Source organism: Coloeus monedula (genome assembly GCF_965178545.1).
Source record: "Coloeus monedula genome assembly, chromosome: 16".
Classification (NCBI taxonomy): Eukaryota; Metazoa; Chordata; class Aves; order Passeriformes; family Corvidae; genus Coloeus; species Coloeus monedula.
This window is the reverse complement of record NC_138796.1, coordinates 2,133,723-2,154,440: the sequence shown is the minus strand read 5'-3', so window position 1 is coordinate 2,154,440 and position 20,718 is coordinate 2,133,723. Positions and strand designations below refer to the sequence as shown.

General features: G+C 41.8%; 1 protein-coding gene and 1 long non-coding RNA gene across 2 annotated transcripts in view; one reads left to right on the top strand and one right to left on the bottom strand.

Annotated features, from left to right (window-relative positions):
- Positions 1-17,620, bottom strand: part of MOSMO (modulator of smoothened) — a 30,952-nt gene extending 13,332 nt beyond the window's left edge. Inside the window, exon 1 of the mRNA XM_082291808.1 lies at positions 17,404-17,620. Within this exon, the coding sequence (XP_082147934.1) occupies positions 17,404-17,509 (106 nt within the window). The 5' untranslated portion in view covers positions 17,510-17,620. The remainder of the gene's footprint in view (positions 1-17,403) is intronic.
- A 508-nt stretch (positions 17,621-18,128) lies between these two features.
- Positions 18,129-19,657, top strand: LOC309578992. The gene is made up of 3 exons (XR_014226857.1): positions 18,129-18,231; positions 18,718-18,813; positions 19,292-19,657. It is a non-coding gene; the product is annotated as an uncharacterized lncRNA (long non-coding RNA).
- The last annotated feature ends 1,061 nt before the right edge of the window (positions 19,658-20,718 follow it).

The window sequence follows — 20,718 nt, the reverse complement described above, 5'->3', positions numbered from 1 at the left end:
GTTCAACTTTGACTATACATGAATACCTCACTCGTGTGCATAAACTGGGCACAAGGAAATGAAACCTCAGGGCTCGTCCCATAGTGACAAATCTGTTGAATTCAGACTTCAAAATAAGTCTCTGGTGTGGAATAACAGTATTTATTTGCCATGAAATTCAGAAGAGGAGTGTGTTTATACGGTGTTTTACTCTCCCCCATTCAAAAGCAATCAAGCAAACAGTTGCCAGTCAGCTGCAAACAAACTAACTTGTTACAGAAAATCTTGTTTCACCTTCTCTAGCCTATCACTGAAAAGAGGGACAGAGATAGGAAATTGCAGAGTCCTTCTGCCTGTAGTTAAAGAGCCCAAAAGCCCATCTCAAACCAATCACCAAGTTCCACTGATCCGTAAGAAAAAGGTTTTTAAGTCATCCTCTCAGAACTACTTCAGCATAATTGCTGAAAATCTAAGCACCTAACACAGGTATGGAACAAACAGCACAGCTAATGGCAGTAGATTAGGCAGCTGAAAGATGGATCCAGCCCTAAACATGTGCAGTGGAGTAAACACAGCTGCCCACCCACCTCCCCCTGCCTGCATGGCTCAGCCGTCGGGAGCCACAATGACAACCCCGAGGTGCAGGGGCTGCTCCCCCGCTCTCATCTGCCTCTCTCCCTGAAACTTCCAAGACTGGCATTATTCAGGTCAGTACAGCTAGAACAGAAGGTGATTAGAATAGATATGCTAATTATTAAAAATGAAATTTGACCTTTATCAAATCAGAGAATGCTGCACTGAGCAAATGTTACTGAAGTGGTCCTTAGTCTTTTCCAGTAAATGTATTCCCTGAAGTGCCAAAGCATTTCAAACATTAAATAACCTCTCAGTAGTGACTGTCTGTGTACAACCAGGGCTCCAGTTAATTTCAGAGAAAGATTCTGTGATCACCCAACTCCTCCAAACCACCAGCAGTAATGCTCATTTTCCAACACAGCATATTTTTACTAAAATCAATCATAAAAAGACTCTTCAACAAATACACCAATGCTGGGGAGCATCACCTATTTAACAATTAAGTTTCACAAAACCATTGTGGAAAAGAGGGGGAAAGGCACCAAACCAAGGAAAGGCAAGCCAGGGAGCTGCCAGGGAGCCGACCCCTAAGTCCCACTCCAGCCCCGCGGTGCTCTGCCATCCCTCTCCTGTTTCCCTGGTAACTACAGAGCCACCAAGGAGGAATCACACTCTACAGAGACAAACAAAGATTGCTGCAGCCCTTTAACTCCCCCTCCTCTACATCACTTCTGAATTATTAAAAGTGGCACAGCGATAGCACGGCTGGAAAGCAGCAGCATAATAATGGCCATTCAGATGTTCACTGCTCATCTGTTATTTGAGTGCCAGGACATGCGGGACCAAGTGTGCCAGATGGACACAGGAGAGGTGCTACTGCCATGAGGAGCTCACCACAGCACAAGAAACAACTAATACAGTGAAAGCAAGATGCAGTGAATGAGGTGGGGCTCAAATGTTAGAAGGTCCCAGAGCTCAGCAGCTATGCTGGCACATGAACATGCAAGGCACAAACGCTCAGAACTGCTCTTGCTCAGCCTGGGGTACCTGCTCCTCCTCTGTATCCCCTACTGTCCCAAGCTGAAAATGTGTTTACTCTTTCCTATCATTGTAGAGAAAATGTTCTTCCTTGGGTTTAAATGCATCTGCAACCCTTTATATTCCTCAACAACAGCTTCCTTATTTCTACCTCCCATACATCAACCACATCCTTAGCAAAATGCTCAATACTAACATTAAATAAATATTATGGGCCAATACGCCTTGTGAGGGGGTTAAAACATGGAACTGCCCTCAGAGAGCTACCTGCTCTCCCTCCCTCATTGTCCTGATGAGATGGGGTGATGCTGCTGGAAATGCCAGTTGTGGCTGGAAGCTTCTGCTCAAAGGAGATACTTTTCTTTAGCGTACTGCGGAAAAGCAGAGTTTAGAGGTTTCTTAATGAGGTGCTGGTGACATGAATCTTAGAGCACTGCCAGTGTGGCAAGGACACTGCTAAGTAGTATGTTTTAGTAATGAGCACAGTACATGGAGCTGTGTTATTTGGGCACACTAAAACATTTATTGCTGCTGGTTAGGTAACAGTCACATGCCAGGGAATGACATATATGAAGTTAAGGGCAGTTAAGCCATTCCCTGTAACTCTCACTGGGCCACAGACAAGGACAGCTTGGTTTTGAGCTGATAAACTTGAATGGAAAAAGGTGTAGATCCATCTAAGAGGAACAGGCTGCAGCAATGAGCACAGCTGTAGCTTGTTGCCAATCCAAGTGGAAACTTGAAAGGTCTAAAGAAAACACAGTGATTTGGTCATGGCAGACTAATTCCATACACCAGTGTTAAGGATAACCATCAAGTTGGCTTCGGCCACCCTGCCTTTAACATGTTTGCTGCTCCTTGCCTGCAACCAAGCTGACAGAAGACTGCTTACAAAGTGAGCGAAGCATAGCTGAGGAATTTCTGAGAGGAAAAAACAACACAGCACGGAAAGAATAGTTCCAATGCACCTACCCGTAACAGCAAACAAGGAGGAGGGACTTCCAAGAAGAAAATTTTCAAAGTCATCAAAGGAATTTGGCAGTTGAAGTGGGATGTTTCCCATTCTTACATATGGAATTTATTTTCCTGCAAGAGGCACTTGAAGTGATGTTGCTATACAAAGGGGGAAGAGAGAATGACTTATTTAGGTTTATTTATATGTATTTTGTTTTGGGCAAAATTTCTATGAATTCTATAGTCTAGGTACTAGTTCCTTGGAAACAGAGGGCTCTCCCTTCTGCCTTTCCCAAATCCAGGGAAAAGCTATGCCTTTCTAGGATAAGCACCACCTCTGGTGTGAAGGCGAAAAAGACAACAGCATCTCGCTGGTTTGCAAAACCAAGGAGGAAAAAAGAATTAACAACACTGGGGAAGACCACTTGATCCTGTAAGGCAAGGCTCATGTTGTAAGAGTCAAACAGAGTTATGGGGTCTCTCTGTCAGGTCCCACTGAACAAGGACCACAGGCACAGCTCCCAGAATCGCTTTGTGTCTACAACTGCTCACAGTTATAGCCTTGTAAGTTATAGTGCTCATCTCAATTTTCAACCTTGACCCACTCAAGCAATTTTAAAAACTTTACAGCCTCAAATAACATCATAGCAGAGCATTTTTTAAAACAGCACATACACATAATTAACTGCAGCTGAGTAACTGTAAGCAAGTTGAACACCCTGTCTTCACATTTGTGCTTCAGTCATTGTAGGACAACACAGTAACTGAGTTATACCTAAATAGCTATAAAGGGTATATAAAAGAATCAAAATATGAGATAAGATCATCTGCCAGTTTCTAATCAAGTATGAAAATATAATGTCTGGTACAGTTCTTACATAAATAATTACTTCTTCTCTGAGGGATGGAGGTAGTTTGAGTAGATGCTCTTTAGCACTTATGCTGCTAAAATAACTTTGAGGTTACCATGCAAGTACAGTATTCAGGATGTAGCAGAACAGATTGATTCTTTCACTGCGGATGTTCCAGTACGTTGTTCAGGTAGTAGATTAATAGGAAACCAAGACTCACTAAATAAGATTTATGAATGTTAAAGGATAATCTACAAGAAGGCTGAAAAGAATAAAAGAGGATCAGCTGCAAAGGCACAGAATATAGAAGAATTCAAAATAAACAGATTATAAATTATCTTTCCTGCCTTTTGTATGCCAAATCTTATGCTTTTGGCCTTCACTCCAATTTGTCTCTCAAATCATCTAATAAGTATCATAACCCTGGGAAAAATCTTTGGAGTTTCTCACTTTGAAGAAGAACAGATACATGATCAATTCATACACCCACTGGAATTCCATTGGTATGAAACAAACAAACAAACAAACAAAAAAAACCCAAAAAAACAAAACCAAAAAAAAACCAAAAAAAAATTTATTCAATGTTAAAAAAGTCAGTTTTCAATAAAGACCTCGATTTAGTGGCAAAGTCCCTGCTATATCTAGAGGGCCTCTTTTAAGAATCTTGTTGTAAGATTATGTTATACAATCTGTTATTTCTCTTCTACTCAGTTTATCCCCTCCTCTCAAATCTGATGCTCTCTTCCTCCTAAAACAGCTTCGAAATGCATCATCGTTCTTGCTCTAGAGATGTAAAGGATGTTTACTTGCTTCAGGAAGGAAGTATTCTTAAAAATATTCATACAGGTGAGGTAATATCCCTGGCTTCAATCCCAGCTTATATCAACTATGAGGAACCTACCAATTTAATTATATTTAATAATCTTAATTTCCAGATAATTGAACTTATTAGGTACCATTTTTGACATTCCTTAGAAATCTTACTGACTTTTAAAGAGAAGAATTCAAAATTTTAAAGTCTAAAGCCAATATTAAAAGAGTTGTGGTATATTAGCAGAAAAGCCTGCCTTGCTGCTGAAGAACATCTGGTGCCAAGTTGCCTCAAAATTTTTCAGTTCTGTGTTTGTATCATGCCTAATGCAAACCAAATCTCCCTTCCACAAAACCCACAGTCTTCTCCCTCCCTCTTCCTTTCCCAAAGAGAAAAAAAATCAGGGGCCATCTATTGGGAAAGACTTACACATATTAGAAAAGTTTATTACTACAGATGACAATCATTATGGTACATTAGTTCTGAGGGATGCTTAAATTGCAGACATTTGGACCAATAAAAAGTGAGATTATTTCTGAATTCTAGTAACTTTCAATGCCCTGCTGCTTGTGTATTGGGTTTATTTAACTTTTTTTTCTTTTGCAGCCCTTCTTTTTAATTTTTTTTTTGAGATGGACCACCAGACTCTCTAAGAGCTACCCTCAGGCACTAATGCAGGAACAACTCTCCTGACACAACAAAGGCTGTGTGTTCTCACATATCAGAGCCAAGAAATCTGCCTGTGCTGAAGGTATTCTTTCCTTCAGACGAAGGTATTAATTCAAATTTCAGAAGACAACATTAATTAAATGTTGGTAAAGAGGATCTCTAATAAGCTGCATCCTTCTGGTTGTTTATTTTCTAACACTATAAGCATTTTCACAATGGAACAGTTTTGTCAGTGACTACAATCTTTACAGTTTCTGAAGCGGCAAGGGCCTGGAAAAAAAGAGAACTTTCCTAAAATAAGAAAGCAGTGTTTTATTTAGTTTAAAACACAAACAAAGAATCCAGTTATTTCCCTTTTTCCTCCAACCAAAGTAGAGCTACTCAAAGTTGACAAAACTCACTGCCTAAAAAAAGAAAGATCAAAGGCAGTGTCAATATTTAAAAGTGATTTTTGTAGTCAGCTACACCATTTTATGCCATATGTTCAGTTGAAAGCCACAAGCTATGCCACCTACAGCTGTTCTGCCATTTAACAACTGATGAGCTTGTGTTCTTTTTAACAGTTAGTTAAATTGGGCTTCAGACAGAGCTGTAAAATGATACCTCTTTATCCAATACACCACACGGCCCTACCCCAACCTTCTCAGAAATGGTCTGCTCAGCACCTCACAGCTGTATGGCTGATGTGCAGCTCTCTAAGGCTGCATCATCAACAGGAGCCAGTGACATGAGGTGGCCAGGCTGGGGCAGTAATGGCAGCACCAGACTTTGCCACGTGGTACAAACACAACATAACCAGAACAACACAGAAATTCTGGATCTCACAGTGCAGTAGTCACCTTCCACACAGGTGTCTTTTATAAGATGGTCTGTTCACAGGCTGGCAATAACTGGACTCCAGAGCCCTCAATTTTTAACTCCTGCATATCCAAAAGCATCATTTCATCAAGCTGAGTTTCAAACTTATTAGATATGCTCAAGCAGATCAGGATGGATACACCAGAAGTCCCAAACCACCCCAAGTAAAGTACCCTATTGTTCTCCCTCTTTTTATTCATGGAGAGAAAGTAAGTATCAACCTTCCTGGTTACAGCCTAAAGCAATTTCTCTAACCCAGTGACAAAGGTAGGGAGAAAACTCAGGTCCTGGCTCTGCCTTCAAGACTGCTTATGCATTTTAACAAATTAAATTCATGAGGAATAAGGATCATCTTCCTCTGTCAGATACAACTGTTGTCCTTTGCACTGATCTCAGCTTGCATCAGACACGCTCCAAGGACACCCACTGATCTGGCTCTTCCATGGCCTCATGAATCACCCAGTGGCAAAGGTGAAAAGAGAAGTGTTGAAATGCCTTTTGGTATTTGTATGGTTAGAAACACATCTGCAGAGTTTACGTGTCTGTTCTGCAAACACTCAGCCTAAATACACCTTATGTGCTTGAATGTTTGCCTACACCTGAGCAAAACTTTCTCTTGGTCCACTACAGACAGAATATTTCAGGCCCAGATTGCCTGAAAGTACAACAAGCAGACTATGCTAAATAAAGAACAAAACGTTCAAAACCCAAACCAAATGCACTAACAATTGTGGCAGTTTCTTTACATCACATAACTGATGGCAGGATTGTATTTATAGCAATGAGGACACGAGAAGGGAGGTTTGCAGGTAGAAGTAATCCTTCATTAGAACTGCTAGAAAAATTGGAAAGATAAGCATATTTCTGGTCTTGCAAGTCCTTCCCTGGACACACAGGTTACCATCACTGTATTAGCTGGGGATATAAAAGAGCCTACCTCTGTCTACCAGACTTGCTTTTTCCATATGGCACTTTTATCGACTGAAGAACAGCACCTATTTGCCCAAAGATGTATTTCACTACAACTAGAATAATATTTCAAGCAAATTAAAACTTAACCTTAGTTTTTATTCCTAACGCCGCTTTTTAACTGTTGCCAAATCTGTGTATGACATGCTTGTAACAACTGGGAATACAGGTTAAACTGCACTTCAAGTAGGGATTAGGTACAGGGCCAATATCTTATTATCTACAAGTAACACTTGATGTGCTGAAAGACAGACTGAGATACAGCTTAACTACATTCAGGACTGCTGGCACACAGTTTCCTGGCTAATTAACATTTTAAGCCCCTGCCAATATAAAAGGCAAACTGGAAAATGAACTGAACCAAACCAAACCCCAACCTCCTTCTGCAGTAATAATCCTCAAATTTAGGCATTTACTTGCTGTTCCCATCACAATAAAAACATTAAAACCAAAGAAGAATAGGAATGCAGGAAGCATATTCAGGATTTATCCCAAAGTATGTATTTTCTTATTGCTTTTGCTAGGGCAAGTCCTTGTTTTAGAAGCCTGCATAATTTAAGCCTGAATTATTTAGGCAATTAACAGGTGCTGTCGGTGTGGTGATAACACTTTCTCCCGTATCACAAATTGGCATCTACAAAAATAGACTGTTAGAGTCTGGAGAGTTCTCTTTTATTTTTTTTTACTAGTATAAGAGAAGACAGACCATTCCTGAACAGTTAAATTTGCACTTTACTGAAATAAAATAGGACTTTATTGAAACAGCGAGGCTCAGTCCTTTCTGAGCAAGTAGGACTGTTCTTAAAAAGCAACCATACGTTATATAGTGCTCCAAAGAACATATCTGTTAACAAATGTTTACACATTTGTTATACTGACATTCTGAAACAGATTAACTCTAATTTTAGATTTTATATAAACAACCAAGAGATCTCTGTCCTTATCACCAACTTCATCTTACTGAACCTCTACTTACAGAGAACATTTACTTCAGATTACATTGGGCATAAGTCAACAGACTTCTGTTTGCAAAACAGCAACTGCTACTTCTGGCCTTTACTCTCTTTATTCCATCATTTTTCATGTATTGAGCTTCAGGGTGCTTCTTGAAATTGTTGAGTGACCCAGTAATATTCCACTGAAAGAATTTATGGGACCACATTAGAAATTCTTGGCCTTTCAATCTTTTCAGGTTTCCTGTACAATCTTGTTGCATAGTTTTTAAATTGAATTAAGTGTGGGTTTAAAAAACAAAGTGAAACATGCTTCTTCCCACGAGTTTCTACAATGGAGAGCACATCATTAACGCATGAATTTAGGTGCACAATTCGTTTCAAAATGCAATTCAACCTAAGGAAAATAAAAAAATTCTTTCTTCACCCTTGTGACTTCTCTTCCCCCACAGCATGAAACGCCTACAATGCTCCTCACATCAACAGGCACAGAGGAAGCAGCAGTGCATTTTCCCCTCTACAAGAAAGGATATCAGAATCTTCCACTGTTGCAGTTCTGGAGCTGACACTTCCACTGACCGTGGGAATACTGTTGGATTACTGTCTATGATTGAGAAAAGCTATCTCTTAATGCTCAATTTAGAGTATTTTTATTTTATATAAAGAAGACTGAACATCAAAGCAAATTTTCAAGTCAAACAAGTCACCCACTATACAAAAGTCATCCTTCAGGAAACTTGAAGCCCATGACAACCCTTTATGAGTTTTCTTCACTTTACTTTGGTATAGAGACATTACAATTAAAGGTTGTTAATGTTTTATACATTAAGCTCACACTGATGAAGTTACAGATTAAACTGTTCCCCCTTACTTGTACATTTGCCCTGCCTATCAACAAAGTCAGGATCCCTCTCATTTCAGATGTATACAAAGATTTTACTGCAGAAAGCAAGCAGTTTCACCAAGATATCCTAATAATATTAGTATATATGCCATCAATTTGAGAAAAGTAGAAAGAATCTAGGTTCAAAGCAGCCCTTCTGAAGTATTCATAGCAAAACAGTTGTGAGGTACACTGAACATCAGATGTCCTGTTCTGATCCCACACGTATTCCTTAAAATACAACTAAATTACATTGCTGCCAATAGCAGAAAGTAGTCACAGCAAGAGAAGTGGAAACCACACAAGAACAACCTGGGCAAAAGAATGGAAAGCCCCGAAGTAAGAACTGCAAGAATACAAATTGGGAAGCTGGCTCCATGATGAGCACTACAGAAATAAACTACTTGACTTTACTGTCTATGAACACTGTCATTTGATTATTAAATTCTTGGATGTACCAAGCTCAGAGACAGCCCAGCCCTGTTAATGCAGTGTGCAAACAATGGCACAAAGAATTGCTCACCATCAAGTAAGTTCAAGGCCTAATGAGAATTGTCCTCAACTGGACAAGTATTTAAACATCCAAGTGCAGTATTAATCACTACACCTTGAGAGACTGTCATCCTTAATGATCCCAAAGTGCTTTGTAATTTATGGCACAGAACTGCAGCTACCATGAGGTTCTTGGGTAGCAGCCAACTGTTGCCTATTGCACTGTGTTGTGCTGGCTCTGAATACTGCAGTGAATCGCTGGGAGGCTTTTGATGCCCTCACAAGGGAGCATTTTAGTTCATCCCAAGGACCCAGATGTAATAGACTGTTTTGCTCAAAGACAGGAACCAGGCTCTATATACTCTATGAATTTTGAACCTCAAACTCTTAGCAGCAAGTATTTCCTACTGGATTAGCCCATCCCACAGAAACACCCATCACAATCAGATGTTTCCTAGGGTACCCAAGAGAGATCAAACTCTTGTCATCAACTCTATCTACAAAATTTAAAATATATATACAAGACAATACATCAGACAGGAGATAAAATATGATATCATAGGAAGAACCCAAAAGCTTCACACTGAGAAGGGATATAACCTATGACTGTTGATTCCATATAGATCCCTATAGGATCAGGCCAATAGAACTGCTTTGCCAGTCTAGCTTGTTTCCCTTCTCCTTAAAACAGACACGTACCCTGCACAGATCCTCTTCTTGGCCATATCTCCAGTTTTTCAGATCTGTGTATATCTCCATCAGTCAGAGGCTTGAGGAAGAAAAGTGAAATTGAGGAAAGCAGCTGGAGCATACATAAGAGGATTGCTGCAAAATTACCAAAGAACTTTTCTCCTGCATATAGCTCTCACTAATAAAAAACTCTCTCAATTACTAAATTTGTAGGCATTCTGAATTACAATAATAACAACTTACAACTAGGTAATAAGAAAATTATTTTAAAATTTAAAATCGCATAAACTAAAAAATTTAAATGATTTTATAGTTTTCCCAAATTACTTTGTAGAAGAATAAAACAGCTTTTATATTGTATTTGTTCCACCATACTACAAACATCATTTTGTATCTGTTTCTAAAATAAATAGCAGCATTTATTCTCTGTGAAGTTCAGTATACTTCCTCATCCATGAGTCACTTTAGTTACATTCTTCTGAAATACACAGGCCTCAACCACTGCTGGAAAAGGACTCAAGAATGAGGTGAAGAACTCCTGCTTAAGATGAAAATCTTACACACTGCACTGCACTGCATGAAAATAGATGGGAAAAAGCTGAGCTGTTTTGAGGAACCTATGAAAAAAAAAAGTAGGTCAAGCTTAAAAGTTTGACCTACTGATCTTCTCTGCTTTGGCAAAAGTACAAATGGAGTTTACATAATGCTGCTCACATGTAAGTGCTGGCTGGGAACTAAATGATACAAATGTTTTTAATAAGCCTCAGCCATTAACAGGATTCCTTTTTTTTATTATTTCAGACAATTTTATATCTTTGTTTTGCAGTACACACTATTGAATCCTTACTTTTAAGACTCAATACATTTAAGTTACTCTTGTGTTCATTTCAGTGTAAGTTTGTGGCAACAAATGTAATACACACACCTCAAATCAGGTCTAAGTTGATTTAAAAAAACAGATCAAACTCAGGTAACTTCCTGAAGCTACAAAGCTGGAGTCTGAACAAGGCATCTTTCCCACAGACAAACCATGTGTACAAAGCAGCTTCACAGTTACATACTTCTTGAGTAAAGCACAGGATGGACAGAAAACAAATCTGTATCTGCACATACTGAATAGAATTTAATTCTGTAGGAACTGTGCACACTGCTGGAAAGTAATAAAGACAAAAAAGGTTATTCCAAATATCTGAAACTCAAGTACCTTATCCAAAGCACCTACAATTAGAAAAGACAAATGAAATGCCTGTTATTCTGTGATTTTCCCCCTCAGTTTAATAAAGTAAACTGTGACAGGAAACAAAAGTTAAAAAAACACCTGAAATGAAATTAAAGCTTTGCTGTTAATGCTAACAGAAGTTACTGTGATAAAGACACCACCTCTGCTTTACAGAGGAAGAAACTGGGGTACTACCACAATAACTTGCCAACATCCAAAGTCAGCCGTGCCAGATACTAGATTTGAAAGTTACTGGCTCCCAGATCTCAACTCTATGTTCAGGTACTTCTTACCTAACTCTTTAACACTAATTAGAGAGTGAGGAATTCAACAGGATTTGGTGGAAGGCAAACAAATAATTTTGTACCTTCACACGCTAAAGAGAAAACAAAATGTGCACCTAACAGGAGCAGCATTAGCTTGTATCTGTTAAAACCAGATGTAAAACATCAGTTCCTCTATGGACAAAAACAATTGGCTCTCTCATGTCTTCTCTGGCAGGCTCAAATAACCAGGCTGACACAGCTCTCTTTCATGAGATTCTTCCTACTCATAAAATAGTTCCATATGTTTAAATGCTGAATGGTTGAGTAAACACAAAATTAATTCATTACAACAATGTCCTTCTATTGATTTTTCTTGTGCCTTAAGGCCTGGTCAATTACAGAACCCAAGCACAATTCAAACACTCTGCTCTGTCACATTTTTACATCCACTTGAAAGACATCTACAGACACAAAGTGGAATGGAAATGTTCATTTTAAAGATGGCACTGACCCTCCCAGTACAGGCAGACCTATTAACAGGTCACTCTTGTTGGAGTATTCAGGTTATATGGGGTTCAGAATCTTGTTCTTGTTTGGGTTTTGTACTGTTGTTTTTAAGGCACTGGCAACATCTCTGAAATGCAAGTGCTGCTGGCAGGGCCTGCATCTTAGGACCAGCAGGTCCTAATCCCTCACTGTGGGGATCAGCAACACATCATAACCCACCTATCCCTGCTTCCTCACACACCTGGGAGTATCCATCAAAGAAATGTGTTTTCCTGAAAATTATGTCCCAGAATCTAATTTTAACACCCTGATGTTCAGATGGCTTTGGAGATTGCTTTTCAGCACTCACCTCTAGGACCTGATGGTACATAAATCTTCATTCTCTGTATCATCCTCCTTTTTTTTTGTATTCTCAGCATGCAATCCAAACAGGTTCATGAAAGGGCAAATAACTTCTCCTGTCACAGTCACTACATGATAGCACAAAAAACATTAGGAAAAAGTAATTTTGTAGAATTGCTTCCTATCATGTCCCATCACTCGCTACCGAGAAGAGCTGGGAGATGCATACTGTGTTTTGAGTATATTGCAAGGTGCTTAACAAATGATCACCAGAACCCTTTTGCAGTTTTTGAAAAGCCAGCTATCCACACATCACAGAAACCAAACACTATCTCCTTCAGAGGACAGCACAATGGCTGCTCTATACCATGGCTTGTCCACAGGGGAGCATTGTACATGAACAGTTTCTCAGCACAGGCCCTAAAGGGCAGAAGTCACTGGTAATATGCCATACTGATTTTTACATATCACTTTTTGAGCAGACAACTTCATTTAGAACAATAATGCCAGCTGGAACTCAAGTTTACACCCTCTTTAAGTTGTGGATTTACTTTATTTATTTTATCTATTCTATTCTATCTAGAAGTACTGTTTCACGTGACCACCTTCATGTGATCTTGGGTTTATTCCATGTATACTCAGTGCTCCAATTAGAGAAAAGTATTTCAGTGGTCTCAAGCTCAGCAGGAGCCAGGAATCACTGCTTGGTCACACCACCTGTGATAGTTCATTAAGCTGATCCCAACAAAGCTACAGTTCCTGTTGGGACTGTGAAGCAAAATTCCTCAGGAAGAGCTTTGTCATGCAGAGGAATAACACTGAACATCAGTAACTTTCCACTAAGTACTAGACAACTTATTCCACAGGAGCAGAGAGTTAACTGCCTCAGGAGGAATGGCCTGCTGCACAGAGCCTGCTGTTCTGTAAGACCACTGCATCTGAAATCATACTTCACAAATAAAACGCAACTGAGTATGCAAACCCCAAGGACTACACATAACACTTCAGAAGATACACAGAAAGGCAGCATTGGTAAACAGACCATTTTAAATAAGTGTCATATTCTAGATTCACAATTCACTCTCACACTGTTACTGCACAGCAAGATACAGAAGGAGTTTAAATGAAAAGTGTAATTCCTAGCACAAGTGACCTTGATACTTTTGTCACAGAAGCAAGATGAAATTGGAAGCTCTGCTGAACACAAACACGGCCCAGGTCAGCTCTACTGGGCCTATGCTGAGTGGCCTGGCCATAACATTCTACTGTGTGTTCCCTGGTGACCTATGGATCAGCATAGGAGGATGTGATACAGCCTTGCTTTAGGAATTACCCATCAGTTAAGCACCCCTAAATCCTGACATCCATGTTAACTTAACAACTGTTATAAAAAGGGTACACGTTGTTCTGTAAATTGGAATCAAATGAACAATCATGCTACATATGAAGGGATGACTAAGCCACATAAACAAACTGATAGCTTAGCTTTCTGAAGGAAGATTTTACTTGATTAAATTATTCCCTTGACTTACTTGACCTATACTAAACCCTATAAAAAGCATTTCAAATTGTCAATCCCCCCACATGTACAGCTTTTAACATCTCTAATCTCAACTGTGCATACTATTCATACCCTTTTTCCTACAAAAGGGTTGAGAGCTGAAGCTAGAGCTGCTTCTATCCCCCTTCCTCTCCTGCTGAAGACAAAATATCAAAATCATTAAAGACCCTCCCACACAAAGAAAGGAACATATGGAGACAAAACTATCAGCTTATAAAGTTCTTTGCAGAAGTGTAGAGATACAGGAGCAAAATTCCTTCCTACTGAAATCAGTGGCACTTTAGGCATTGGCTTAAATTAAAGCCAACTCTGTCCTTATTTCTCACACAGAGTGTCCATTTGATAAGAAAAGGCAGTCAGTGCAAGAATACTGAGCAGCCGCTGGTTTCCAGATTGGAGTTATCAGTGTTCTGTACTTGCACAGCACGAATAACAAAACCTCACTGAGAACTCACTGTAAGAAAAATCCATTTAATTTTCATCTTTCCTTTAACATCTTAAAGATGTATGAAATAGCTGAAACCAAGTTAATGAACAATTCTTACAAAACTACATAAAGAAAAAGTGCCCAACAGAGACTTGGACCCACATCCACAAAGGTGTAGTTCCTCTGGCCTAAAGACAGATAAGCATCTGAGACCTTCAATAATCTCAGTTGCAATCCTTTGCTGATAATTACTAGGGAGAAATTTTTATAGCCAACATTTTACAAGTGACTGTAAAACTTATCTTTAAGAGTAAGATTTAGGAGACTAATCAGCCCTTTTATATTGATTTTAAAAATATTGAAAACTATCTAGATTTTCCAGAGAAGCATTAAAGCCAGTGATTTATTTTGCTATCCAATTTAGCTGAAACTCATCACTATCTCTGGAGTAAGAGGTACATATTGTTTAGCATCCAAATCAGAACAGATTTTTTTTTTCCTGAAACATAAGCCCAGGTTCCCAACCTTAGTGGCTGTAAACAGCTCTGAATGAGCCAATGCAGTGCTGCCTTCCCAGGTTTGCCAAGACCTCTGCTCTTCACCATCCTCCAACAGTTGCAGTATTGAGGAGACCAGGCTGTTCCCCGCTGCCTTTCAGAACCCCCAGGACAGCAGCCAAGCAGACAAACACTATTACTCCCCTTCTTCCTCGCTACTAGGCTGATTTGCAGAAGCAGAATTTAGAATAATTCCCACAGGAGATGAACCTAAGAATGTAGAGATAAAGCGAATAAATATTTTCTTTCACCAAATAGCTCCTTCCACCAGCTGAGCATAGGATGCTCCAAAAACACCCTGCTTCTTAGTGGCACATATGGAAGCTGGATGCCTTGGATGTGCTCCAAGCACAGTAGTCTGCTGAGAGTCCCTGAATGTCACCAGCAGCTGGGACAGGTTTTACCATCAGGGCTGTGCCCTCCTGTGCTATATCTCTCCCCAGCAGTCTCTGGGTAATGAATGGCACTCATAAAAGCATTCACCTCATAATTCAATACTACAGGAAGTCCTTGGTTCAACAGGCATCTCCACACTTCCTTTCTTTACAGTTTGGGCAAACGGCTCAGTTAGAAGGTCTAGGCACCAGAAATATACATTTATATTGCTTTTAAGCACAAGTATTATAATAATGCATTGAATCCTGCATCAGTAAAAACCTGCAGAAGAGTCATTAAGGGTGGCAGCTAGCTCTCCTTTATGGTTTCACCAAGACAACTATTTGTTTGGCTTCAAAATAGAGCAAAGAAAAAAAAAGGCTTAGATCTGTCAAAACATTCTTTGACTGGTGTAGTCCTTCAGAAAAACCTATACAGATTTTGTGTTTGCCAGCCTAATTAAAACTGTTCGTTGCACCTCAGAAATGGCAGATGATTCTTAAGTAATCATCCACTAAGTAACTAATAATGATTGCTGCTGAAAATATTTTAGGAAAAAAATTTGTATTACAAAGAGATATAAAACATTTTTCTTTAGGAAAGAACCTAATGGACTGTGCTTAGTTCCCAAAGGACTGTTTCTTCCATGAGCGCTTTTTTCAGAACAGTTTTTGTTATCTCATTTCTGTGCACACAAAGAGAATCCAACATCCTACACATTGCACAGGATCTGCTAACGTGAGGCAGGACTTCAGAAAGACATACTTAAATATTTGAAATTAATACTATTTTATTTGACTTTAAGCCGCTGAAGAAGGGCTCATTACTGCAGCACTGCTGTTAGGTGGAATTACAAGAGGAAAGAACCAACTATTTCATCTAGCCACAGGCAGGGAGATCATCACAATTAGCTACAGGAGGAACGGTGAAGTCACCCAGGGAGTTCCTGAAGGCTGCACTTTGGGAAGGGACTCGTTCCTCTCCTGTGAACCATGTAAGAAAGTCTGGGTTCTAGACTAGGTAATTAAAAGCAAATCAAATAAGCCATAAGTACAGTCTGGTCAGAGTACAGCCACCAATCCCTAATAGCCAGTGTTTTTAATACTCTATTTCATGAGAATAAAGGAAATATGACACAATTTGAACCAGTGCAATCCATTCACATGCAGTGAATATTAGGCATGGAAGATGCAAGCCAGATGAAAAAAATTTTTAACCCTCTGCAAGAATTTATGACAGAAGTCTTTACAGTCAGACCAGTTCTCTCTATACTAACCTGTGGTTTGCTTGGAAATTATAAGTTTAGGAAAAGTCACAGAATCACAGAATCTCCTGAGCTGAAAGGGACCTAGGGGGATCATCAAGTCCAAGTCCTAGTTCTGCACAGGACAGCCCCAAAAATCACACCATGTGCCTGAGAGCATTGTCCAAATACTTTTTGAACACTCACAGGCTTGATGGTGTGACCACTGCCCTGGGGAGCCTGTTCAGTGCCCAGTCACCCTCTGATACCCAGCCTAAACCTCCCCTGACACAGCTTCATGCTGTCCCCTCGGGTCCTGTGACCGGTCAAAGTGGTTAAGTTAGTTTAATCTGTTTGCAGTAAGGATGGCTTCCTTTCCTGACAGGGAACTCTGGGTTCCTCTGGGACATGAGATCAAAGAGCTGTCCTCCTCCTGTTCTCTCTCCCTGCTCCACTGATCACAACATGCAGGTCTTTATCAACAGACTGAAATAAATTGTTCACAGAAACAATTACATCATTAGTAAAAAGACAGATGCACAAATCCTTGTTCTTTTAAAGATAGCAATGTCACACTAAAATAAAAAACACATGGGATCTCGGCTTAAAAGCGGATAAAAATCAACATGCAGGAAATATTCTAGGGGAAAAAAAAAGATGAAGGAAAGCGAGAACTTCCCTGCAACAAAGGAAACGTCAGTGTAGTAAGAAACACTCCAAACCTGCCGCAAACTAAGCGGAGACAGATCTCAATTCCCTGTCCAAGGTGACGGCACCTGGGAGGCACAGGCAGGGATGCTGCCCCGGCCCTCGGCTTCCCAGAGTCAGAGCCGGCTCGGGGGCTTTGCAGGACCCCTCGGGAGACCGGGCTCTGCCAAGGCAGCCGGGAGGCACCGCGGGGGCTCTGCCCGGGGCTGGGGTCCCACCAGATCCCCCCCGGCCGCTTCACTCGCCGCCGCCCCGGGGGAGCAGCCCCGGGAGCGCCCGGAACCCGGCCCAGCTGCCCTCCGGCCCCGCGGCCAGCAGCCCCCCGGGCTGGCCTCCCCTCGGCGCCTCACGCCGGCCCCACCGCCGCCCCGGGCCCCGCACCCCGCCCGGCCCCGAGCCCCCCGGGCGCTGCCGGAGCCCTCTCCCGGCCACCCGCCGCACGCCGCCGGCGGGTCCCGCCGCCGGCCGCCCTCACCCGCGGACTCGCCGGTGTTGATCCAGTCCGGGTTCGCCAGGCTGGCGATGGCGAAGATGTCGGCGGCCAGGAAGAGGCATCCTGAGATGATGGTCAGTTTGTCCATCTCCTCCGGCTCCGGCGGCACCCGGCTCCGGCCTCGGCCCGGCTCCCACAGCGGGCCCGGGCCGGGGGCGCCTCACGGCCGCGGCTCCATGGGCCCCGCGCCGCGCTCGGCGGCGGCGGCAGGAACGGACCCCGGACGGCGCCGGAAGCGAACCCGGCGGGCGGGGGGGCGGCGGCCGCTCCGGAAGGGGAACCCGCGGTCCCCAGCGCGCGCCCCGGGCGGGGCGGTGCTTCCCGCGAGTGCGGGGCCGGCGCCGGGCGGGGCGGGGCAGCTCCGGGGCGGCGGCGGGGCAGCTCCGGGGAGCGCGGCGCGGGGCAGGGGGCCTGCCGATGATGGGCGGGAGCGCTGGGGGCGGTGAGAAGGGCGGGGCTGGTGCGGGGTCGCAGGGGTTTGCCCCGGTGGGCGAGAAAGTGGGCGGGGCTGGCCGGAAGGCGCGGAGCGGGTGGGGCGGGGCCGAGGCCGGTGGGTGCGGCCTGAGGGAGGGGGCGGGGCACGGGGAGAGGGTGGGGCGGGCGGTGCCCCAGGGCGGGTCCGTCGTGAGGGGCGGGCGCTGCCCGGGGACCCCGCCGTGTGTGGTCCGCGACCGGCTCCGGTCCGAGGAGTCCCAAGGCTTGCCCTGCCGCCTGCTCCTTCGCGGCCCTCATGCGTCGCGATCCCCAGAGGTGTTTTGGAACGGACAATGAGCCGCTTGGTCAGTACCAAGGGCTGAGGAACAACCACAGGTCTGTGTTCACCACAAAAACTGCCTTCTGTTTTTCGAGTCCCTGCTCTCTATCCCTTTGCAAGGTTGGGCATGAGGTGGAATTCCAGAGCTACTTCTGTAGCGCTGATGAGAACAGGGGAAGTGGAACGACTGAGGTTTGGCGGCTGTGGAGCCCCTCAGAAGCGCTACACGGTGTTGTGTCTATGCTGTGTCTTTGGAAGAAAACCTAATTAATTGTGACTGGAAATCTCACCCAAATACAGCCATTTTTGATGGCATGCTTTTCCATGGATTCAGCTGTACAGAACTGTGGGGAATCTGTAGCCAATAAATGAACAATGCACCAAATGTGGGAAACCAGCCCGGTTTTGGCCACAATAGCTCTGTGCCTTCGATACTGTCATTCTGGTATGGGAATGCTGAAGTAAATGAACCAAACAGTCCCCACATCTACAGGTACTTGGAAAATATCTAATTGCCTGCATAATTTTTTTCCTTCCAACAGTGAACACCCACCTGTTTTTTCCAGAGCAGCACAACTGGTCTATATGGAACATACTGGGAAGCCAAGTGGGCGATTGTCTGCGCTGTTTATTTTTATGTAAGTATTTTATGTAAATGGCAGACTATACAAACAAAATGGAGATATCAGGAAAGTAATCTTAAAGTATTCAACAGCAAGCAGTAGGATTTGTTATTTGGAGAACAAGCCCTGTACTTACCTCCCATTGAAATCGCCTGTACTTGACAAATTTTCTTAAGGGTGGAGAAAATATAAGGCTTTTGGTGAAAAATAGCTGAAATTATTCCCTTTAAACCAGAAAGAATTGGTGCATGGAAGAAATAGTGATTTGAAAAATCCATTTGCTATAGGCATGCAGTATTTTCTTGAAGTCCTTAATAGCTGGAAACTCCTCTGTTCTGTTATTTTGTGCCCTGTTCCCTACCTTCCCTGAATATATTGCCCTTAGTAATGAATCCTTAAGTAACAGCACTATCGCTCCTTCTCTTGGTAAAATGTGGGACTTTTTAAGAAATAAGTTTCTAAGTAAAACTACTTTCCATGTATTTATTTGCAGAAAGCAAGTTTATGGAGTCTTTTGGCAGCAACTCAGCACACAATGCCTGTCTAAAGAGTAACTAAGGATGAGAAGCTTAACTATTTGGACACTTACAAATGGGGACAGCACCTGCTCAAATGTCTCCTTAAACCTTTTATTGAAGCATGGTATCACACTTTCAGCTAGTAAAGTTTTCCTCTCCCTTTTCAAAGGGCAGTTGACAGCACTGGAAAACTTCTCTCAGCACACATAGATTGCAGCATTGATGGCAGATACTAGGATGGATGAACAAGGATTAGCTCTCACAGTGGTACAGGATGGGCCTTATCTCCAGATAACAAGCCTTGTTGAAAAAAGCTCTGCAGCTAATGGTGGAAAGCTGAAACCAGGTAAAAAGAACCAATAGTGATATTAAAATTTAATAGCATTGAAAATATCCTTGTTTTGCATTTATGCTTTGAGCCTGTCTCTGATTTCTTTACACTTACACAGATCAAAAAAAACTCAGTTTAAAATTACAGAGAAACTAGCACAAACTGTATAAAGCTCAGTGCCAGCATTCCACTGTGATGAAATACCTGTGATCTTAAAATAGCTGATACAGTAACTGTTCCATAATCAGATCAAGATTTAAGTCTGTACATTGTTCTCCAGCAAAAACAGATTTCCTATTCACCAGCAGATTTTTCCAAAAAATATTTTGACTATTACCTTTATGTAACAACTAAATTTGAATAATATACTTCTTTATTCAGTGCATTATTGTTCAAGTAATTTCACTCGACAAGTAACACAAATCTTCCCAAGGCTTGAAATTAATTTGCTTTTTATTTCTCTTTATTACACAGAGTAGTTACAAAGTAGCAATGGACTAATCTCTGTGCTTTAATAATCCACACAGGTGTTCATTTGCTAAATGTTTTAAATGAAATGAACCATGTCAGTACTAGCAGACTATTACCAGTTATTAAAGGTTTCTTGTGGAACATCTGACACCTCTATTAAACTTGAAATTGAAAGCTCTGTAAATGTGAGTGCTTCACATGGGTCCCCAGCCCAATTACATTAAACTCATGAACTAGTTTGGGGAAGATACTGTGCTATGGTAATTCCCAGCATGAAATTGTCTCTAACATTGAAATCTATGAAGCGAAAACTGGAGCGTAATGAAGTAATTTAGAAATTTACTGGCTGTACAGGTAAAATGCATATCTTTAAATTAGAACAATTTTCCTAGCAATGCCTTTATAGTTTGGGCAGTCCTTTCTTCAGAATTACAAGTGCCACGAAGAAGTATCTACTTGCTTGATGAAATAAAATCCATCCAGTTCTTAGCCTCTTCTTAGGAAAAAGGCTTTGCACTTTTGATCTGAGTATAAAAATCAGTGGAAAAATCTAGAGAACAAATTTGATCTTATTATTATTTTCTTAGGACATGATAGCTC